The sequence below is a fragment of the Oratosquilla oratoria genome, chromosome 1 (genome assembly GCF_046742065.1).
Source record: "Oratosquilla oratoria isolate Oo_2021 chromosome 1, ASM4674206v1, whole genome shotgun sequence".
In the NCBI taxonomy this organism is placed as follows: domain Eukaryota; kingdom Metazoa; phylum Arthropoda; class Malacostraca; order Stomatopoda; family Squillidae; genus Oratosquilla; species Oratosquilla oratoria.
In genome coordinates, this window is record NC_134777.1 from 133,351,830 (window position 1) to 133,376,831 (window position 25,002).

At 39.1% G+C, this 25,002-nt stretch overlaps 1 protein-coding gene across 2 annotated transcripts in view; it reads right to left on the bottom strand.

Moving 5' to 3' along the window:
- Positions 1-617: 617 nt before the first annotated feature.
- MED17 (mediator complex subunit 17) overlaps positions 618-25,002 on the bottom strand; it is a 52,665-nt gene continuing 28,280 nt past the window's right edge. For both annotated transcript variants that reach the window (XM_076188256.1, XM_076188264.1), the window contains exons 6-8: positions 6,547-6,796; positions 1,701-1,980; positions 618-1,488 (exon numbers count right to left, since the gene is read on the bottom strand). In XM_076188256.1, coding sequence (XP_076044371.1) covers positions 802-1,488; positions 1,701-1,980; positions 6,547-6,796 — 1,217 coding nt within the window. In that variant the 3' untranslated portion in view covers positions 618-801. The remainder of the gene's footprint in view (positions 1,489-1,700; positions 1,981-6,546; positions 6,797-25,002) is intronic.

Consider the following 25,002-nt stretch of genomic DNA (forward strand, 5'->3'; position numbering starts at 1 on the left):
TATCATTCACACACAAGTACCTCCTAATCCCCCCACCCTTTCCTTATTTGCATAACAGTATCATCCATACACAGTCACTCTCCACTCAGCCCTATCTCCTGCCTTTTCCTTTCTTTGCTCAACAGACATTCCCCTCTTTCTCAACACCCCCTTCACCCCATCCATCCATCTCATCCTCGGTCATTCCCTGAAGTTCACCCCCTTCACCTCTGCCTTCCACACCTCATTAACTAATCTTTCATCACTCATTCTTTTCATGTGTCCAAACCATCCCAATAATCTTTCATCAGCCCTATCTGTCATTTCCTTTTCTACTCCCGCTCTCCTCACCTCCTCGTTTCTCACTCTATTCAACCTAGTAACCCCTACCACACTTCAGACATTCCATCTCAAAAACATTTATAATTTTCCTGTCTCTTTTAAATTTCAAATATCTGCCCCATATAATGCCATAGGCACAATCACCCCTTCATACAATCTCCTCTTTGCATCTATTCCCAAAGTATTTTCTGTTGTGTGTCACAACAGAAAACATTCCAGTTTAAATGATATTCCTATTCACACTGGTTTGTAACATGCAACAGGATGATGCCAACTGGTAAAGCCAAACAACTTAGTATGATGTTTTTTGAATATTTTTAATGAAAGATATTTTCAATACATTACTCTATAATCAAAATCTTACCTTGCATGACTTCTTGTGTATAATAATTAGATCCTGGTACAAATGGATTCACATGAAACAGTTATTGACATTTCCAACCATTTCCAGATAAATAATTTCATAAATATTTTTATTTGCTAAGCAGTTAGTGCCGCCATTAACAACTCAATCTTGTTAAGAAAATTTCTCCCTTCAACCCGCTCAAGTCTAACTTCCTGCCATGGACCTCCCAGATTTTCCCACTTCCGTTCACTCACTACTGTAGATGGATAAAAGTCATTACGGGGTGATGATAAAACAGCAACTGTGATGCCTGTTAATGGACCAGACCTAATAGACATAATTTTGTTACCATTGGGAGATGCAAGGAGTACAGCAGAAGCATTACCCAATGGTTCAACTGGGCCAACACCAATATTAGTGTCAGCTGTAAGGACAGTCCAACCCATGTACTTGGCCATGGACTGACTTGCAGCCATATTGTGTTGTGATATTTGACAAAAAATAAGATTTCTAAGTTCCTGAGGTTCAAAGGACATTGTCATAACACGACCATCACGACAGATACACTTGAGACTTCGTTCGTACACGTGTATGACAAGTGTTGTGCGGCTTACTGTATCATATCCTTGTGTAATGATATTTATTTTTACACAAGACTGAGTTGGGGAGTTGAAACTATTCCAGTGAGACACAATAAGGGGATCTTTTAGTTCCATGGCCATCTGGTCAATAACGTACATTGTGCGCAGACGAAGGAAATTGTGTTGAGCCTGTCTAATTATTTGTTCCAAAATTTTCTCAGACTTGGTTGTTTGCAGAATCTGTTGCAGAAAAAACAGTAAACTGAAATCTTACAGTAATCTATAATGAAAGATCAGATCTACAAAAACATGAAATTAACCAAAAATATATGCTAAAACATATAACATGCACTTTCTCTATGTGTGGTTGACAATATAATAAATATTGAGCTATTTAAGAAAAAATCATCAATAGATAACTATGCACAATTAAATGAATGGTCTTAACTGACCTGTGATCTGTCACAGCCCTCAGGTCCAGCTATTCGTCTCTTTTTGCTAACTCCCATAGGTGCATATGTTGGGTGGGGGAGATCATGCTGAAAGGTCCCTTGGTACTTCCCATGCAATAGTTGGTGAAGGGAATGCTCCAATACATGGTCATGACTATTTTTTGACGGAACCTGCATCATGCTTCCTGTCCCCACTACTCCCATTCCTCCACTGCCACTTCCACCAACACCTCCACCACTTCCTGCCCCAGGGCTACTACCTTGCTTTTTGCGCTGTTGTCTAAAAAAATATATATATATTATTATTATTATTATTTTATTATTATTATCAAAATAATAATAATTATAATAATAAAGAAAGAAAAAATTATACTGGGCAACATTAAAGTAAAATTGGCAATTGACATGAATCTTAAGAAAACTATATAGAATTCCATTACATGATCAGTCTCTCATAATGACATTGCCCTGCTAAAGATATATACATACATATACTGAAAGGCTTTTTTCCCCTTTCTAAATGGGTGACTGTAAAAAGCAGCCCAGCCAACACCCATAAAAATCAGTCTCTAACTTTCTATCTGTCATCTGTGTACTTTGGCAAAGTTTCTTCTTGAAGCTTATCAATATTCTCCTAAATGTGGGTTGCATTTTCATATCTAGTTCTACAGTAATCAATATTGCAAAATTATCTGACAGGAGATCTTCTATGGTTTCCAATGTCATTTGTATCTGTAAGGAGGATGAGCAGATTGTTATTTTTGAGGTTGTTGATTGTTGATTCTGTTCAAGAGGTTGTATAGTGGGGTTGATGCTGGAGTTTATGTTAAGTTTGAGTTGTTCTAGCATTTTCTGTCCTCTTTGGTCTCTTGTTTGTGTGTTAAGCCAGATAAAGTGATGTGAATTCAGACCAATTGCCAGTATATGGTCTGTTGACAAGTTGAGTGGTTTTAGTTGAAAGATGAAGCTTCAGAAGGTTGATGTAGTGGGTAGCATGTATGTGTTTTCTTGTAAGGGAGGTAGCCACCCAAGGCACACATCCACTCCCACCCACACTCATTGTTTCCCTCTCATCTTAGCTCCTATTGGATGAAGGGTCACTCCTGTCTCCTGCCTACTGCCTGAATCAAAAGCAATAAAGTAAAACACACCACATCCACAGCAGGTTTACTTCATTTACACGATGATCCTCCCTTTCCATCCCCTTGTGTGGAAAATAGAGAAGATGGGGTGGAATCCATTCAGGCTGTCAAAATATCATCTATACACAACCATTCTCAACTCACACCTATTCCTTCCCTGCCTTCTCCATCCCTACTCAACAGACATTCCCCTCTTACTCAAAGCCCCTTTCACCCCCATCCATACATCTCATTTTTGGTCTTCCATCTCTGAAGGTTGTAGAAGAGAAGAAGCGAACTTTCACAGTTTGGTTACAAAATAGGACGAGGGAGTCATATGAGAGGTACAAAGAAAAGAAAAGAGAAGTAAAGCACAAGGTAAAGGAGGCAAAGAGGAGAGCAGATGTGAAATGGGGTAAGAGTATGACAGAAAATTTTGAAAGTAATAAAAAGATGTTTTGGAAAGAAATTAAGAGAGGAAAAGGAGGCAAATCAAGTAGAGAAGAAAAGGTAAAAGGTGCAGATGGAGATATGATAATGGAAGAGAAGGCAGTAAGGGGAAGATGGGCAGAATATTTTAGGGAGTTGCTAAATGTAAAGGAGGATAGGGAGGGAAAGATAGCTGCAGTGGGAAATAAGAAAATGACAGTGATGAGTGAGGAAAATGGAGGAGAAATAAGGAAGGATGAAGTGAAGGCAGTTGTTAAGATGATGAGAGCAGGTAAGGCACCTGGTCTGGATGGATGCCATGCAGAATGTCTAAAAAAAATGAGGTACAGTGATGATGGACTGGCTGGTGAGGTTATTTAATGTTTGCTGGAGAGAGGGTAGAGTGTCAGAGGACTGGAGGAGTGCCTGTATAGTTCCACTTTACAAGGGAAAAGGGGACAAGTGTGAATGTAGTAGTTTCAGAGGGATTAGCTTGTTAAGTGTAGTTGGGAAGGCTTATGGGAGGATCTTGATTGAGAGGATTAGGAGAGGAACAGAGGGAGTAATTGGTGAGGAACAGTGTGGATTTAGGATGGGTAGAGGTTGTGTAGATCAGATTTTTGTGGTAAGACATATGTGAGAAAGCTATAGGAATGGGGAAGGATGTTTTTTGGGCCTTTATGGATCTGGAAAAGGCTTATGATAGGGTAGACAGAAAGGCACTGTGGGAGGTTTTGCGGATATACGGGATAGGAGGAAAGCTTCTGGGAGCTGTCAAGAGTTTTTATGAGAGTAGTAGAGCTTGTGTCAGGATTAGAAATGGAGAGAGTGGTTCAAGGTAAAGGTGGGACTTCGTCAAGGATGCGTTATGTCGCCCTGGCTGTTCAACTTATACATGGATGGGGTAGTGCAAGAGGTAAATACAAGGGTAATGGGCCAGGGATTGGAGATGGTTAAAGAAAATGGAGAAAAGTGGGAGGTGAGCCAGCTGTTGTTTGCGGACGACACTGCGCTTGTGTCAGGATCGGAGGAGGGATTGAGGAAGTTGGTGACAGAGTTTGGGAGAGTGTGTGAAAGAAGAAAGCTGAAGATAAATGTGGGTAAAAGTAAGGTGATGAGATGTACAAGGGGTGAAAGAGGCAGTAGTCTGGAAGTGAGCATTAAGGGAGAGCGACTGGAGGAAGTGGATAGTTTTAGATACTTGGGTGCAAATGTGGCAGGAAAAGGTGGAGTGAAGGTGGAGGTAGAATGTAGATTGTGAGAAGCGAGTAAATGCCTTGGTGGATTAAAAAGTGTAATGAGGAATAGACATTTGGGAATGGATGCTAAGAGGAGACTGTATGAAGGAGTAATTGTGCCAACAGCACTGTATGGGGCAGAAACATGGAACATAAGAGAGGAAGAGAGAAGGAGTTTGAATGTGTTTGAGATGAGGTGTCTGAGAAGTATGATGGGGGTTACTATGCTGGATAGAGTGAGAAATGAGGAGGTGAGGAGGAGAACAGGGGTGGAAAGGGGGTTGGGGGATAGGGTTGATGAAAGAGTATTAGGATGGTTTGGACACATGGAAAGAATGAGTGAAGAAAGACTATTAAAAGAGGTATGGAAGGCAGATGTGGAGGAAGTGAATGTGAAGGGACGTCCTAGGATGAGGTGGATTGATGGGGTGAAGGGGGCTTTGGGGAAGAGGGGAATGTCTGTTGAGGAAGGACGGGAGAGGACAGAAGACAGGGGTGAATGGAGAATGGTTGTATATGGATGATGTGATGCATGAGGTGGAATGGGAGGGGGGATTGGGGATGAAGTAGTATGTGTGAGCAAATTTTAACGCAGCCCGAAGGGATTTCTCCCCATCTTCTCCTTTATGCATGGGGGGACGGAGAGGGGGGGTTGCCGATTTAATGAAGCGGCCTTGCTGTGGATGTGCTGTGTCTTGCGACACTGCTTCTGACCCGGGGTAGTGGACAAGGCGCAGGGATGACCCGTCATCCAGGAGGTGCTAAGATGAGAGGGAGGGTGGAAGGGTTTGGAGTGTATTCAGGGATGGAATGGGTGGGAATGATTTTATGCCTTTTCCTTTTTGGCTACCCCTCTTGTAAGGGGAAAAAAGCCTTGGTATATGTATGTATGTATCTCTGCCCCCTACATTTTTGCTAGTCTTTCTTCACTCAATCTTCCATTTGTCCAAACCATTCCAGTATTCTTTCATCACTATCTGTCGGCCCCCTTCCCACCACTAATCTCACCCTCAACTCGTCAACTCCTCATTTTCAATTCAATCCTCGTAATCCCCACCATACTTCATAAGCACTTTATCTCAAATTCATTTAGTCTTTTCTGCCTTCCTTACATTTCAAGTCTCTGCTCTGTACAATGTCATAGGCACAGTCACACCTTAATAAATTTCTTTTTATGTTCATCACTAAATGCCTATTTCTCATGACACTTTTCATTCCTCTAAGAATTGCTTCTTTCACTCTATAATTTACCTCCACTCCCACTCCTCCATTCCCTGCTATATGTAACCTTAAATACTTACCTCCAGCAAAGGTCCCTGACTTTCCTCCAACTCATTCCTGGTGCATACAATACCTTACTTTTACCCACATTTACTTTCATCTTTTTTCACATGTCCTCTCAAACTCTGTCACTAACAATTTTTTTATTCTTTTTGTACAGATCATCACCATTTTAAGGCTTCTGATACGTTTCATCATTCTAAACAGAAAAACATTGCAGAGAAATTGAAGATATTGATCATGTGTTGATGGAATTATTAGCTTCAGAGTGAATATGCTAATGAATGAATGGTCCAATTCTGAAACTCCATTGTCAGAGACAAAATATGTACTATCATTTCAAAATCTGAAAAATCCAAAATCAGAAACAATTCTAGTCCCAAGCATTTCAGAAAAAGTGTTCTCAACCAGCAATAAATCAGCAATAAATGGTGCTTCTATACTTGGGGGCAATACCACACCAAAGAGAAATAGCTACATTAGTATTAATGAAGACCTTTAAGTAGAAAGTTATGTTACAAGTTATCATCATTTGTTTTTAAGTGGGGATTAGTCTTCAATCATAAAATAATGCTGCATGAATTTTGTCTCTAAAATAATGAAAACATAAAAGTTAGTACCTCATTCTGGGTAGTAATGTCAGACATGATACAAGTATATACTATGTAACCAAAAGAGTATCTTGTATAAATGAACATTTGCATGCAACATTTGTCTGCATTAAAGTATACCATACACAGTATGTACACAACAAACCAAATAAAATTTAAAACATACTCATCGCCATCAGAGAGACAGAGACCAATGAGGAGTTGTATCCCAGGAAAAATTGTGGCCGTTATCTGGTTCCCCACAACCATGTGTGGAATGCTTGGTGTCAACTGTACAGCCTCACTAGCAAGCTGCATAAAGAGTTCCTTGCAGAATAATACATTCTGAGCTTTTTCTAATTTTTCTTGCCAATGTGTTTCTGTTGATGGAATTACTGACACATTGGAGAGTTGTGTTGAACACAAATCTTCTTCATCTGTAAAAAAAATTGTGAACTTTAACTTTGATCCTAATTAATATAAGAGATTGATGCTAAATTATTCCAATTAAACCAATCTGTTTCCAGAGTGCAGTAAAAACTTAATCTATATACTTGATTTCCAATCATCATATTTTGAATTGTTAAGATGATGAGAGCAGGTAAGGCACCTGGGTTGGATGGGTGTCATGCAGAATGTCTTAGTACTACTAAAAAATTAATTGGATGGGTTCTCTGACTTTTGGGTGGTTTTGCAAAACGCCTCGCGCCCCTGTGTTGACGAGGTGATTTTGTAACGCTTCTCAAGCCAGAGCCAGTAAGCCATGGACAATCATCGTTGAGTTGAGCCATGGATGATCATCGTTGAGTCAAGAACGATCATCGTTGAGCCATGGACGATCATCGTTGAGCCATGGACGATCATCGTTGAGCCATGGACGATCATCGTTGAACCATGGACGATTATCGTTGAACCATGGACGATCATCGTTGGGCCGTGGACGATCATCGTTGAGCCGTGGATGATGATCGTTGAGCCGTGAACGATCATCGTTGAACAATGGACGATCATCGTTGAGCCATGGACTATCATCGTTGAATCAAGAACGATCATCGTTGAGCCATGGACGATCATCGTTGAGCCGTGGACGATCATTGTTGAGCCATGGACGATCATCGTTGAGCCATGGACGATCATCGTTGAGCCGTGGACAATTATCGTTGAGCCGTGGGTGATGATTGTTGAATCGTAAATGAACATCGATGAGCAATGGACGATCATCGTTGAGTCAAGAACGATCATCGTTGAGCCATGGACGTTGTTGACTCAAGAATGATCATCGTTTAGCCGTGGACGATCATAGTTGAGCCGTGGACGATCATCGTTGAGCCGTGGACGATCATCGTTAGGCAATGGACGATCATCGTTGAGCCGTGGACGATCATCGTTAAGCAGTGGACGATCATCGTTGAGTCAAGAATGATCATCGTTGAGCCGTGGACGATCATCGTTGAGCCATGGACGTTCATCGTTGAGCCATGGATGATCATCGTTGAGCCATGGATGATCATCGTTGAGCCGTGGACGATCATCGTTGAGCCGTGGATGATGATTGTTGAGCCGTGAACAATCATCGTTGAGCAATGGACGACCATTGTTGAGTCAAGAACGAACATTGTTGAGTCAAGAACGATCATCGTTAAGCCGTGGACGATCATCGTTGAGCCATGGACGATCATCGTTACCAATAATAAATTAGATTAAACCATTTCAAAAGTGACACATTTTAAAAATGTGACATTTCTTGGAGAGGAAGGTCTGTAAGTCCTCCGAGGCAGTAAGCCTTTCGAGGCTGTAAATTCTCCGAGGGTACAAGTTCTCCGAGGGTGCAAGCCCTCCGAGGGTACAAGTCCTCCCAGGGTGCAAATCCTCCGAGGGTGCAAGTCCTCCGAGGGTGCAAGTCCTCCGAGGGTGCAAGTCCTCCGAGGTTGCCAGTCCTCCGAGGGTGCAAGTCCTCAGAAGTTTTTGACGATTATACGACTAGGTGGTCGACGAAATGCCAGGGGAACCCGACGCCGTGCAGAAGAAGCGACAACGCCACTTTTGGAAATGGGTGACATGTCAGAAAAAAATTCAAAAAGCCGACCTACAATCCAATAAACGGTACCTTTGCCAGCTAAGGGCAGAACACAGCAAAACATTCCCCGCTCTATATACTACAGTCAAAGATTTCTCGACAAAAGAGTCGGTAAGACAGTTTCACCGAAAAGTCCTTAAGCCGAAAACTCCATGCAGGACAACATTAATTTCCCTGTAGGAATTGGAAGAACCCCACCAGCTGAAGCCTGAGTCACAGCAATATGATTGCTGCGCCTTTTAAAGGCTCCTCACGTTGTTGCATCGGCCATTGATATTGGCTCAGGCGAGAAACCCGCCAGCTAACAACGGACCCTCAAGTGAGGGAAATTCTTCTGGCCCCAAGCCCCAAAAGTAGTGATCGAAGAAACTAACAACGTATATCAATTTCCATCTGTACACGCAACCCAGATATGTTCAATATTGGGTGTCATGACATATACAGGTAGTTCTCGATATATGCGACTTCGATATATGCAAATTCGCGTATATGCGATTCAAGAATTTGCACCACTTTTCGATATGTGCGGGGATATATTCGAAGATATGCGATTTGACCTAAAAAAAAAAAAAAAAAATAGTTGCGGCCGATTATTTTTTTCAAAATACCTATTATATATTTGAAGTTGGTGCGCATAAAGCCGTGTGGTAACACTGGCTGCATCAGCTAGGTAGAGCTGGCATCACTGCGGCGTTATCACAACAACACCGGCAGCTGTACAGACGGCATCGTCTTAGGCATCCTTCCTGTTTCATAGGCCAAACCATTGTCTTTCTGCAGGTAATTAAGCTTTTTTGATACACAAATTAATTGTTTTTTTCACAAACAAATTAATTTTTGATACTTATTACTGCCCCAATTAATTTCGTCAATTTTCACTCTCTGCAAGAATTATCGTTTATTCTCCGCACTGGATAAACTCTAAGCAGTAAGCCTGCCTGTGTATCTCCAGAGCACATCAACAGTCAGTTTAAAGGTCAGATATCAACGGATATACCATTCACTAAAAATAATCGAAAAAGTACTTTTTAAAAGCATACAAATAAAGTTTTTACCTATTACAGAAGAATTTATTCAGAAAATTCACTTTTAATTGCGCCTCGCATACCACTTTTCCGAAGTCTAGATATTCAGAATAACAATATTGTTTGTTTGGCAACTGTGACGTCACGAACGCGGAATTCCCCGAACCTTTCCCGAAGCGCACGGGCGGAATGTTTCGAATAGCAGACGACGCAATGAAATGAAGACAAAACTGTTTTTTGCCAAATTTGATAAGATGTAGATGGTGGAATTATATAGAATACTGTCAGTATGTTTTTTTATGTACATAACTTTTTGTACAAAAAGTTATGGAAGTCTTGATATCTGACCTATAAAGGTCAGATATCAAGACTTCCATAACTTTTTGTACTTACAGTTTAATGTACATAAAAAAACATACTGACAGTATTCTATATAATTCCACCATCTACATCTCATAAAATTTGGCAAAAAACAGTTTTGTCTTCATTTCATTGCGTCATCTGCTATTCGAAACATTCCGCCCGTGCGCTTAGGGAAAGGTTCGGGGAATTCCGCATTCGTGACGTCACAGTTGCCAAACAAACAATATTGTTATTCTGAATATCTAGACTTCGGAAAAGTTGTATGCGAGGCGCAATTAAAAGTGAATTTTCTGAATAAATTCTTCTGTAATAGGTAAAAACTTTATTTGTATGCTTTTAAAAAGTACTTTTTCGAGCAATACAATGATTTTTAGCGAATGGTATATCTGTTGATATCTGACCTTTAAGCGTAGCAAGCAGTCTGAAATGTGAATTGTAAACAGACTGATTTTTCAAACAGCTGAAGAAAATACGCTTGGCGAAATAAGTGATGGTTACGGTAGCGTCTTTTCCCGAGGTTAATACTTACATGTCAGCCCCTAATCCATTGCCTTGTGCTAAAATGTATGTAAACATATATGAGATGCAGTATGTAAGCCCTTTGCCAAAATAAAATATGTATAAGAAAAAAAAAGAAAAAAAAAACATCAATCCGAGTTGAGAACGTATCCCCCTTTTTCCCATAGGTTCAATAGTTCGATATATGCGAATTCGTTATATGCGGGGGGTCCGCGGAACGGAACCCCCGCATATAACGAGAACTACCTGTATATATATATATATATATATATATATATATATATATATATAATATATAGTGTTTGTGTGCGTGCATGTTTATGTATATATATATAAATATATATATATATATATATATATATATATATATATATATATATACATATATATACATACATACATACATATACCAAGGCTTTTTCCCCCTTCCAAGGGAGGTAGCCAACAAGGGAAAGGCATAAAAACACTCCCACCCATTTCATCCCTAAATACACTCCACACCCCTCCCACCCTTCCTCTCATCTGAGCACCTCCTGGATGACGGGTCATCCCTGCACCCTGCCCACCGCCCTGGGTCAGAAGCAGTGTCGCAAGACACAGTACATCCACAGCGAGGCCGCTTCATTTAATCGGCGACCCCCCCTCTCCGTCCCCCTTTGCATATAAGGCGAGGACGGGGAGAAATCCCTTCGGGCTGCGTCAAAATTTACTCACACATACTACCCCACCCCCCACTTCCCCGCCCATTCCTCCTCATGCAGTCACAACATCATCCATATACAACCATTCTCCACTCACCTCTGTCTTCCGTCCTCTCCCTTCCTTCCTCAACAGACATTCCCCTCTTCCCCAAAGCCCCTTCACCCCATCCATCCACCTCATCCTAGGACGTCCCCTCATGTTCACTCCCTCCACATCTGCCTTCCATACCTCTTTTAATAGTCTTTCTTCACTCATTCTTTCCATGTGTCCAAACCATCCTAATATTCTTTCATCAACCCTATCTCCCAAATCCTTTTTCACCCCTGTTCTCCTCCTCACCTCCTCATTTCTCACTCTATCTAGCCTAGTAACCCCCACCATACTTCTCAGACACCTCATCTCAAACACATTCAAACTCCTTCTCTCTTCTTCTCTTATGTTCCACGTTTCTGCCCCATACAGTGCTGTTGGCACAATCACTCCTTCATACAGTCTCCTCTTCGCATCCATTCCCAAATGTCTATTCCTCATTACACTCTTTAAACCACCAAGGCATTTACTCGCTTCTCTCAATCTACATTCTACCTCCACCTTCACTCCACCTTTTCCTGCTACACTTGCACCCAAGTATCTAAAACTATCCACTTCCTCCAGTCGCTCTCCCTTAATGTTCACTTCCAGTCTACTGCCACTTTCACCCCTTGTACATCTCATCACCTTACTTTTACCCACATTTATCTTTAGCTTTCTTCTATCACATACTCTCCCAAACTCTGCCACCAGCTTCCTCAATCCCTCCTCTGACCCTGCCACAAGCGCAGTGTCGTCCGCAAACAACAGCTGGCTCACCTCCCACTTTTCTCCATTTTCTTTAACCATCTCCAATCCCTGACTCACTACCCTAGCATTCACCTCTCGCACCACCCCATCCATGTATAAGTTGAACAGCCAGGGCGACATAACGCATCCTTGACGAAGTCCCACCTTTACTTCAAACCACTCACTCTCTCCATTTCTAATCCTAACACATGCTCTACTACTCTCATAAAAACTCTTGACAGCTCCCAAAAGCTTTCCTCCTATCCCATAAATCTGCATAACCTCCCACAGTGCCTTTCTGTCTACCCTATCATAAGCCTTTTCCAGATCCATGAAAGCCCAAAAAACATCCTTCCCCTTTCCTATAGCTTTCTCACATATCTGTCTTACCACAAAGATCTGATCTACACAACCTCTACCCATCCTAAATCCACACTGTTCCTCACCAATTACTCCCTCTGTTCCTCTCCTAATCCTCTCAATTAAGATCCTCCCATAAGCCTTCCCTACTACACTCAACAGGCTAATCCCTCTGAAATTACTACATTCACACTTGTCCCCTTTTCCCTTGTAAAGAGGAACTATACAGGCACTACTCCAGTCCTCCGGTACTCTACCCTCTCTCCAGCAAACATTAAATAACCTCACCAACCAGTCCACCATCACTGCACCTCCCTTTTTCAGACATTCTGCATGACATCCATCCAGACCAGGTGCCTTACCTGCTTTCATCATCATATATATATATATATATATATTGTGCGTGTGCGTGCATGTGTGTGTGCGTGCGTGTGTGTTTGCGCGCGTAGGTGTGTGTGTGCGTGTGTGCGTTCGTGTATTTACCTGGTTGTATTTTACGGGAAGGGGAGCTATGCTCGTGGGGTCCCGTCTTCATATCTCATTTTATCTAAACTATTTTTAAATTCATGTATTGTTTTTGCACACACCACTTTCTCATCTAACTTGTTCCAACTGTCTATTACTCTGTGAGGAAAGCTGTTCTTTTTCAAATCTCTTCTATAGCTGTCTTTTTTTATTTTCTTTCCGTGTCCTCTTGTATTTCTGTCATCCCATTTTATCAGATTCTCTCTATCAGTAATTTCTATGCCTTTCATGATTCTGTAAATAGCTATCAAATCTCATCTCTCTCTTCTTTGCTCTAGTGTCTGTAGTTCAAGTTTTTGTAGTCTCTCTTCATATGATAGTTTTGAGAGTGTTGGTGCCAATTTTGTAATTGCTCTTTGTATTCTTTCAAGTTTTTTTATACATTTTTTTGTACTTGGTGACCATATCGTTGCTGCATATTCCAATCTTGGTCTTATCAGGGTGATTAGGATTTTCCTCACCATTTCTTCATCCAGGTATGTAAATGCAACTTTGATTGTTCTTATTAAATTATAAGTTTCTCCAAAAATCTTATTTATATGTTTCTCAGGTGACATATTCATAACAATGACTCCCAGGTCCTTCTCATTTTCTACTTTTTTATTCCTTCTTCTCCCAAATTATATGATCCTGTTATTCTGTTTTTGCTTTTTCCAAATTCCATTATACTACACTTTTTTGTATTGAACTCCATCTCCCACTTCCTACTCCATTCCTGTACTTTATTTAGATCTCTCTGTAGTGATTCACAATCTTCTTCAGTTTTCACTCTTTTCAGTAGTTTTGCATCATCTGCAAAGAAGCTCATATAGCTTTCAATTCCTTCATCCATATCATTAATATATATAGCAAACATTATTGGGGCCAGAACTGTTCCCTGCGGGACACCGCTTATTACTTCATTCCATTTTGAGTGCTGGTCTCTCACCACTACTCTCATTTTTCTTTCTTGCAAAAAGTCTTCCATCCAATTTAGCAATTTACCTTGTATTCCTCCTTCAGATTCTAATTTCTTAAGCAACTTCTTATGTGGTACTTTGTCAAAAGCTTTTTTTAGGTCTAGAAATGCACAATCAGCCCATCCATCTCTTTCTTGTATTATATCTATTAGCCTTGAATAGAAACATATTAAATTGGTGACGCATGATCGTCCTTGTCTGAATCCAAATTGCCTTGGATTTAGTACGTTGTTTTTTTCCAAGTATTTTACCCATCTACTTTTGATAATTCTTTCACAAATTTTTGCTATTGTACTTGTTAGAGAGACTGGTCTATAGTTGGTAGGTTCTTCTTTATTTCCTCCTTTATATATAGGTACTATGTTTGCTTTTTTCCAATCTTCTGGAACTTTTCCTTCTTTCAAAGAACTGCTTATTATGCTATGTATTTTGTCTGCCAGTTCATTCCTGCATTCTTTCAGTATCCAGTTTGCTATTTCATCTGGTCCATGCGATTTTCTGACATCAAGATCACTCAAGTGTGTCAATATTTCATTCTTTGATACTTCTATTTCTTCTATAGGGGGGACTTTCTCTTTCCATTCAATCTCTTCAGGTTGTATGTTCTCCCTTGTAAACACTGATTTAAAATGTTTGTTCATAATTTCCGCCATTTCCATTTCCTCAGTGTATTCAACTCCCCCTTGTCTTAATTTCTCCAAGTCCTGTTTGTTTTTCAGTTTATTGTTTACAAATCTGTAGAATAGTTTTGGTTGATCTTTACATTTTTCTATGACGTCTTTTTCATGTTTTCTCTTTTCCTCTCTGCACGTTTGTACATATTCATTTCTATAACCAGTATATATTTTCCATTTTTCAGGTCTTCTGTCTTTTTTCCATCTGGTCCAGGCTTTGTCTCTTTTGTCTTTTAACTCCCTACAACTTTTGTTGTACCAGCATTTTACATATTCTTTTTCTTGTTTTTGTCTTGGGACATACTTTTCCACTCCTTTTTTGTAAATTTTTGTCAAAATATTCCATTTCTCTTCCACTGATGTTTCTTCTTTGTATATTTCTTCCCAGTTTTCTTGTTGAAAGAATTCTCTTATTTTATCAAAGTTTGTTTTTTCATACATCATTCTTCCTTTTCTATATTGTTCATTTCTTTTGATATATTTTTCTTCATTAAGTTCCAGTTCAATCAATATGTGGTCACTTTTACCTATTGGTGTTTTATATTCAATCTTGTCCACTATTCTAGGTTCAGATGTAATTAATAAGTCTAGTCTCGATGGTTCTTCTTCATTTCTATACCTAGTGTTCTCCTGTATCCATTGTGTCATTGTGTGGTCAATAATCATCTCAAGTAGAGCGTTTCCCCATGAGTCGTCTCCACCCTTTACTGTCATTTCTTCCCAGCAGATTTCTTTGCAATTAAAGTCGCCCATCATAACTATTCTTCCTCCCTCTTCCATTATCTTGTTTAATGTTATCTTTGTGTCCTCTAACATACTTTTATGTTCACTCTCCTCCCATGAGGCTGTTTTTGGAGGCACATAATTTATCACAAATTTTCTGCTCTTCTTATCTCTGTCTTCCACTTCTATCATAATCATCTCTACTGTATTCTTTCCATATAGGACACCTTTCACGTTTATATCCTTCTTAGTCAGGAACATAACTCCACCCCCTTGCTTTTTCTCTCTGTTTCTAATCCAATAATTGTATGCATCATGTCCTACACTGTTGGGTGGTAGTGGGCCTTTTAATTTTGTTTCTACAATTCCCATTATGTCCGGTTCTTTTTCCTTCAAATAATCATTCAGCTCATTCAATCCTGTTATTAATCCATCTATATTTGTGTAAGACACTCTTAGTTTTCTGCCACTTCCATTGTGTTCTCTGTTTCCCTTATGTTTTTCTTTTGTATGTCGAACTTCCTTAGTTTCATATTCACTACTCTCCAATAGAATCTCTCTTTCTCTGACTCCGTTCTGTTCTCGTTTTTTGCCTTAGCTTCAAGTCTTTTCTGCTTTTCTTCCTCTCTTTCCTCTTTATTCATTTCCCTTTTTATCCATACCTTTTTATATTGTTCACTTGTTGCTAGTTTCCCTGTTTTGGATAAGATATTCTCTGCCGTTGTTTGTGACTTGAATTTAATCTTAATTGGTCTGGTCTTATCTGTGCTATACTTTCCGAGTCTAAATTTCTCTTCAATTTGTTTCATAATTTCTGGTTCATCTTCCTGAACTGACTCTAGTAATTGGCTTACTTTTTCATTTTCCTCTTTGATTCTTGTGGTTCTATCTGGGTTGTGTTTCTCTTCCATTCCTAATATAATTATACATTTCTTCTTGTCTGCTAAATCTCTTACTATATTCTCCTTTTGTCTCATCACTTTAATAACTGAGTCTTCAGTATGTTCTTTCAATTGCTGTTTGACTATGTCAGTGAATGAAACCTTATTTCCTTCTTGGGTTGCTTTCCAATTCTTAGCTTCTTTAGCTATTGCCTCTCTGTTTTCTTTACTATTCTTCTTCAATTCCTCATTCTCCACCTTTACATCTCTTAACTGTCTTTTTAGGTCTTCTATTTCATCAGTTAAGTTTTTATTTGCCTTTTCTAGTTCTTCCAATCTTTCAACCCTTTGTAAAATGGTGTTCATATGACCGAACCTACGCTCCAAGTCCTCGATCACCTTATCAACCTTCTCCTCTAGTCTTGTCAGTCGGGGGGGGTTTGTGTCCCCCCCACCCTCTTTAAATCCCTTGAAAATATTCTCATCACTTTCTACTGTATTGCTCCTATCTATACTTCTAATCTTTACATTCTTATTAGACATTTCGTCGTCTCCCAGTTGGGCTTGCGGTCGTTTGTTTACTTTTCGGCGGTCTGCTTGGGCCAAGTCCTCTACTTCCTCATTTCCTTCCATTTCCCCAGCAATCCCTCCCCTTCTCCTCTTTCCTTACTTTCCCACTACCCCACGAGCAATTTCCCCCCCACCCTGTGAATACAAAAAGGCACTTCTCTTTGCGTTGGGATCCACAATCGGCACTTTTCTTCAGAATGTTCTTCAAGCCGTCCGTTCGTTGAAAGTGTGTGTGTGTGTATTTACCTAGTTGTATTTTACGGGAAGGGGAGCTATGCTCGTGGGGTCCCGTCTTCATATCTCATTTTATCTAAACTATTTTTAAATTCATGTATTGTTTTTGCACACACCACTTTCTCATCTAACTTGTTCCAACTGTCTATTACTCTGTGAGGAAAGCTGTTCTTTTTCAAATCTCTTCTATAGCTGTCTTTTTTTATTTTCTTTCCGTGTCCTCTTGTATTTCTGTCATCCCATTTTATCAGATTCTCTCTATCAGTAATTTCTATGCCTTTCATGATTCTGTAAATAGCTATCAAATCTCCTCTCTCTCTTCTTTGCTCTAGTGTCTGTAGTTTAAGTTTTTGTAGTCTCTCTTCATATGATAGTTTTGAGAGTGTTGGTGCCAGTTTTGTGATTGCTCTTTGTATTCTTTCAAGTTTTTTTATACATTTTTTTGTACTTGGTGACCATATCGTTGCTGCATATTCCAATCTTGGTCTTATCAGGGTGATTAGGATTTTCCTCACCATTTCTTCATCCAGGTATGTAAATGCCACTTTGATTGTTCTTATTAAATTATAAGTTTCTCCAAAAATCTTATTTATATGTTTCTCAGGTGACATATTATTCATAACAATGACTCCCAGGTCCTTCTCATTTTCTACTTTTTTATTCCTTCTTCTCCCAAATTATATGATCCTGTTATTCTGTTTTTGCTTTTTCCAAATTCCATTATACTACACTTTTTTGTATTGAACTCCATCTCCCACTTCCTACTCCATTCCTGTACTTTATTTAGATCTCTCTGTAGTGATTCACAATCTTCTTCAGTTTTCACTCTTTTCAGTAGTTTTGCATCATCTGCAAAGAAGCTCATATAGCTTTCAATTCCTTCATCCATATCATTAATATATATAGCAAACATTATTGGGGCCAGAACTGTTCCCTGCGGGACACCGCTTATTACTTCATTCCATTTTGAGTGCTGATCTCTTATCACTACTCTCATTTTTCTTTCTTGCAAAAAGTCTTCCATCCAATTTAGCAATTTACCTTGTATTCCTCCTTCAGATTCTAATTTCTTAAGCAACTTCTTATGTGGTACTTTGTCAAAAGCTTTTTTTAGGTCTAGAAATGCACAATCAGCCCATCCATCTCTTTCTTGTATTATATCTATTAGCCTTGAATAGAAACATATTAAATTGGTGACGCATGATCGTCCTTGTCTGAATCCAAATTGCCTTGGATTTAGTACGTTGTTTTTTTCCAAGTATTTTACCCATCTACTTTTGATAATTCTTTCACAAATTTTTGCTATTGTACTTGTTAGAGAGACTGGTCTATAGTTGGTAGGTTCTTCTTTATTTCCTCCTTTATATATAGGTACTATATTTGCTTTTTTCCAATCTTCTGGAACTTTTCCTTCTTTTAAGGAACTGCTTATTATGCTATGTATTTTGTCTGCCAGTTCATTCCTGCATTCTTTCAGAATCCAGTTTGCTATTTCATCTGGTCCATGCGATTTTCTGACATCAAAATTACCCAAGTGTGTCAATATTTCATTCTTTGATACTTCTATTTCTTCTATAGGGGGGACTTTCTCTTTCCATTCAATCTCTTCAGGTTGTATATTTTCCCTTGTAAACACTGATTTAAAATGTTTGTTCATAATTTCTGCCATTTCCATTTCCTCAGTGTATTCAACTCCCCCTTGTCTTAATTTCTCCAAGTCTTGTTTGTTTTTCAGTTTATTGTTTACAAATCTGTAGAATAGTTTTGGTTGATCTTTACACTTTTCTATAACATCTTTTTCATATTTTCTTTTTTCCTCTCTGCACTTTTGTACATATTCATTTCTATAACCAGTATATATTTTCCATTTTTCAGGTCTTCTGTCTTTTTTCCATCTGGTCCAGGCTTTGTCTCTTTTGTCTTTTAACTCCTACAACTTTTGTTGTACCAGCATTTTACATATTCTTTTTCTTGTTTTTGTCTTGGGACATACTTTTCCACTCCTTTTTTGTACATTTTTGTCAAAATATTCCATTTCTCTTCCACTGATGTTTCTTCTTTGTATATTTCTTCCCAGTTTTCTTGTTGGAAGAATTCTCTTATTTTATCAAAGTTTGTTTTTTCATACATCATTCTTCCTTTTCTATATTGTTCATTTCTTTTCATATATTTTTCTTCATTAAGTTCCAGTTCAATCAATATGTGGTCACTTTTACCTATTGGTGTTTTATATTCAATCTTGTCCACTATTCTAGGTTCAGATGTAATTATTAAGTCTAGCCTCGATGGTTCTTCTTCATTTCTATACCTAGTGTTCTCTTGTATCCATTGTGTCATTGAATGGTCAGTAATCATCTCAAGTAGAGCATTTCCCCATGAGTCATCACCACTCTTTACTGTCATTTCTTCCCAGCAGATTTCTTTGCAATTAAAGTCGCCCATCATAACTATTCTTCCTCCGTCTTCCATTATTTTAGTTAATGCTATCTTTGTGTCCTCTAACATACTATTATGTTCACTCTCCTCCCATGAGGCTGTTTTCGGAGGCACATAATTGATCACAAATTTTCTGCTCTTCTTATCTCGGTCTTCCACTTCTATCATAATCATCTCTACTGTATTCTTTCCATATATGACACCTTTCACGTTTATATCCTTTTTAGTCAGGAACATAACTCCACCCCCTTGTTTTTTCTCTCTGTTTCTAATCCAATAATTGTATGCATCATGTCCTACACTGTTGGGTGGTAGTGGGCCTTTTAATTTTGTTTCTACAATTCCCATTATGTCCGGTTCTTTTTCTTTCAAATAATCATTCAGTTCATTCAATCCTGTTATCAATCCATCTATATTTGTGTAAGACGCTCTTAGTTTTCTGCCACTTCCATTGTGTTCTCTGTTTCCCTTATGTTTTTCTTTAGTATGTCGAACTGCTTTATTTTCATGTTCACTACTCTCCAATAGAATCTCTCTTTCTCTGACTCTGTTCTTTCCTCGTTTTTTGCCTTAGCTTCAATTCTTTTCTGCTTTTCTGCCTCTCTTTCCTCCTTATTCATTTCTCTTTTTATCCATACCTTTTTATATTGATCATTTGTTGCTAGTTTCCCTGTTTTGGATAGAATTTTCTCTGCCGTTGTTTGTGACCTGAATTTAATCTTAATTGGTCTGGTCTTATCTGTACTATATTTTCCGAGTCTGAATTTTTCCTCAATTTCCTTTATAATTTCTGGTTCATCTTCCTGGACTAATTTTAATAAACTGCTTACTCTTTCATTTTCCTCCTTGATTCTTGCGGTTCTATCTGGGTTATGTTTCTCTTCCATTCCTAATATAATTATACATTTCTTTTTGTCAGCTAATTCTCTTACTATATTCTCCTTTTGTCTCATCACTTTAATAACTGAGTCTTCATTATGTTCTTTCAATTGCTGTTTGACTATGTCAGTGAATGAAACCTTATTCCCTTCTTGGGTTGTTCTCCAATTTTTAGCTTCTTTAGCTATTTTCTCTCTGTTTTCATTACTATTCTTCTTCAATTTCTCATTCTCCTCCTTTACATTTCCTAACTGTCTTTTTAGGTCCTCTATTTCTTCAGTTAAGTTTCTGTTAGCCTTCTCTAGTTGTTCCAACCTTTCAATTCTCTGGAAAATGGAGTCAACATTACCTAACTTACGTTCCAAGTCCTCGATCACCTTATCAACTCTCTCCTCTAGTCTTATCAGTCGGGGGGGAGGGGGGGTTGTGTCCCCCCCACCCTCTTTAAATCCCTGGAACATATTCTCGTCACTTTCTACTGTATTGCTCCTCTCTATACTTCTAATCTTTACATTTTTATTAGACATTTCATCCTCACTCAGTCTTTTGTTTACCTTTCGCTTGTCTGGCTGGGCCAAGTCTACTCCCTCCTCATTTCCTTCCATTTCCCTCAGTAATCCCTCCCCTTTTCCTCTTTCCCTACTTTCCCACTACTCCACGAGCAATTTCCCCCCCACCCTGTAAAAACACTAGGCACTTCTCTTTGCGTTGGGATCCACAGACTTCAGTTTTCTTCAGAACGTCATCCAAGCCGTCCATTCGCTGAAGTGTGTGTGTGTGTGTGTGTGTGTGTGTGTGTGTATGTGTGAGTCTATTGGCGAATACCATAAAATTGAATATTAGGATTTAGAGGAATTATTAGAAAAATTAAAGAAGAAATGAAGAAGGTGAAGAAGGGGCAAGAAGGAATGAAGGACTTCATCGTGAAGGCGGCAAAGAGATGGAGTGACGATGACGACAATGATGATTCGAAAGACGAAGTTAGGACTCCACCACGTAAACGACCTAAAGCGTCCAAAGATGTTGTTATTACCGGTACTGAATAAAAAAAAAACCTGTATGGGTTCCTCTCTTTTATTATCTAAACCAAACCGAACAAATCATACATTAAAACAATGAGGGCGGAGCCCTGGGGCGCGAAGCACCCCGTGAGCGAAGCGAGCAGCGCCGCAGGCCAAGCAACCATGGCGGAGCCATGGCCGGCGTCAGCCGGGTGCTTGTTAAAAAAAAAAAAAGGAGGTACAGTGATGATGGACTGGCTGGTGAGGTTTGTTGAAGACAGAGTAGAGTCCGGAGGACTGGATGAGTGCCTGTATAGTTCCACTTTACAAGGGAAAAGGGGACAAATGTGAGTATAGTAGTTTCAGAGGGATCAGTTTAAGTGTAGTTGGGTAGGCTTATGTGAGGGTCTTGATTGAAAGGATTAGGAGAGGAACAGAAGGAGTAATTGGTGAGGAACAGTGTTTAGGTAAAGGTAAGGATGCTTTTTGGGCTTTTATGGATCTGGAAATGGCTCATGACAGGGTAGAAAAGAGGCACTGTGGAAGGTACTGCAGTTATATGGGATAGGAAGAAAGCTTTTAAGAGCAGTCAAAGAGTTGTAAAGAGTAGCAGAGCTTGTGTTAGAGGTAAAGGTAGGACTTCATCAGGGATGTGTTATGTCGCCTTTGCTGTTCAATGTTATACATGAATGGGGTGGTGTGAGAGGTAAATGCAAGGGTAGTGAGTCGAGGATTGGAAATGGTTAAAGAAAATGGAGAAAAGTGAAAAATAAGCCAGTTGTTGTTTGCTGATAACACTGTGCTTGTGGCAGGATCAAAGGAGGACTTGAGAAAGTTAGTGACAGAGTTTGGGAAGGTGTGCAAAAGAAGGAAGTTCAAGATAAATGTGGGTAAATGTATGGTGATGAGATGTTCAAGGGGAGAAAGTGGCAGCAGACTGGGAGTGAGTATTAAGGGAGAGAGACTGGAGGAAGGGGATAGTTTTAGATACTTGGGTGTGAATGTGGCGGGAAAGGGAGGAGTGGAGGTAGAATGTAGATTGAGAGAAGCAAGTAAATGCCTTGGGGGATTAAAAAGTGTAATAAGAAATAGACATTTGGGAATGTATGCTAAGATATTGTATGAAGGAGTGATTGTGCCGACAGCACTGTATGGGGCAGAAACATGGAACATAAAGAGAGGAAGAGAGGAGTTTGAATGTGTTTGAGATGAGGTGCCTGAGAAGTATGATAGGTATTACTAGGCTGGATAGAGTGAGAAACAAGATGAGGAGAAGAATGAGGATGGAGAGGGAGTTGGGAGATAGGGTTGATGAAAGAGTATTAGGATGGTTTGGACAAATGGAAAGAATGAATGAAGAAAGACTAGTAAAAGAGGCAGAGGTAAAAGGCGTGAACATGAGGGGGCAACCAAGGATGAGATGTTTGGGTGGGTTAAAAGGGGCATTGGGAGAGAGAGGAATGTCTGTTGTGGAAGGATGGGAGAGGACAGAAAATGGCGTGAATGGAGAATAGTTGTGTATGGATGATGCTGTGATGCATGAAGGGGAGTGGGTGGGGTATTGGGAGTATGGAAAAATAAAATGATGCAGCCCAAAGGGATTTCTCCATCTTCTCCATGAGGGGACTGAGAAGGGGGTTGCCGATTTAATGAAACAGCCTTGCTGTGGATATGCTGCATCTTCTACTGACCCAGGGCAGTGGGCGAGATGCAGGGATGACCCTTCATCCAGGAGCTGCCAAGAAAAGAAGGAGGGAAGGGGACGGATGGGAGTGGAGTATGTGGGGATGGAATAGGTGCGAGTGGTTTTTAGGCCTTTGTAAGGGGGAAAAAGCCTTTGGTATATATATATTATGTATGCATGCATATTTGGAAATGAACTCGTGTATTGTTTGAACTTGGGCTATATCACCTTCTAAGCTATTCCACATATTTATGCATCTACTTTTATTCTTTCCTCATATGGTTTATCTGCCAAGCTGGGGACCAGTGTGTGTGTATTTACCTAGTTGTATTTACCTATTTGTATTTTACGGGAAGGGGACCTATGCTTGTGGTGTCCCATCTCCATATCTCGTTTTTATCTAGACTGTTTTTAAATTCATGTATCATTATTGCACACACCACATTTTCATCTAACCTGTTCCAAATTTCTATTATCCTGTGGGGAAAGCTGTTTTTTTTCAGGTCTCTTCTATAATTGTCTTTCTTGATTTTCTTTCCATGTCCTCTTGTATCTCTATTATCCCATTTTATTAGATCCTCTCTATCAATAGTTTCCATGTCTTTCATGATTCTATAAATAGTTATCAAGTCTCCTCTCTCTCTTGTTTGCTCTAATGTCTGTAGCTCAAGTTTTGCCAGCCTCTCCTCATATGGTAGTTCTTAGAGCGTTGGTGCCAATTTCATAATTGCTCTTTGTATTCTTTCAAGTTTTGTTATACATTTGTTTGTACTTGGTGACCACATCGTCACAGCATACCGCAATTTTGGTCTTATCAAAGTCACTAGTATTTTCTTCACCCTTTCTTTATCCAGGTATGTAAATGCCATTTTGATTGTTCTTATTAAATGATAAGTTTTAAAAAAAAATTTTTTTATATGTTTCTCAGGGTACATACTATTCATGATAATGACTCCTAGGTCCTCTTCTTCCACTTTTTTTTATTTCTTCCTCTCCCAATGTAGATCCACTATTCTTTTTTGCTTCATACAAATTCCATTATACTACACTTCTTAATGTTTAATTCCATCTACCACTTCCTACTCCATTCCCATACTTTACTGAGATCGCTTTGCAGTGATTCACAATCTTCTTCGATGTTCACTTTTTTCAACATTTATCGTCTGCCAAGAAGCTCATATAACTTTCAATTCCTTCATACATATCATTAATATATATAGCAAACATTATTGGGCCCAAAACTGTTCCTTATGGAACTCCACTAATCACCTCATCCCAATTGGAATGTTTGTCTCTGATCACCACTCTCATTTTCTTTTCATGCAAGAAGTCTTTCATCCACTTAAGTAGTTTGCCCTGCATTCCTCATACAGTTTCTAGTTTTTTCTTTAGCAATTTTTTATGTGGCACCTTATCAAAAGCTTTAATCAGGTCTAGAAAGGCCCAATCAGCCCATCCATCTCTTTCCTGTATTATATCTATTAGTCTTGAATATAAACACATCAAGTTTGTGACACATTATCTTCCTTGTCTAAATCCAAACTGCCTTAGATTTAGTACAGTACATAGTTTTTTTTTTTTCCAAATGCTTTACCCATCTAATTCTGATCATTCTTTCACAAATTTTTGCTACTGTACTTGTAAGAAAGACCAGTCTATAGTTTGTAGGGTCTTTGTTTCCCCCCCTTATATATTGGTACTATATTTGCTCTTTTCCAATCTTCTGGAACTTTTCCTTCCTTCAATGAACTGCTTATTAGACTACATATTTTGTCTGTTAGTTCATCCCTGCATTCTTTCAAAATCCAGTTTGCCATTTCATCTGGACCAAGTGATTTTCTGACATCAAGATTACTCAAGTGATTAATTACTTCATTCTTTGTTACTTTCCCATTCAACATCTCTAAGTTGTATGATCTCCCTCATAAACAATGCCTATTCATAATTTCTGCCATTTCTATTTCCTCTATGTATTCAACTTCTCCTTGTCGTAGTTTCACTAATTCTTGTTTGTTTTTCAGTTTGTTGTTTACAAATCTATAAAATAGTTTTGGTTGATCTTTACATTTTTCTATGACATCCTTTTCATATTTTCTCTTTTCTTCTCTGCACACTTGTACATTTTCATTTCTATAATCAGTATATATTCTCCATTTTTCAGGTTTTTTGTCTTTCCTTCATTTTGTTCAAGTGTTATCCCTTTTATCTTTTA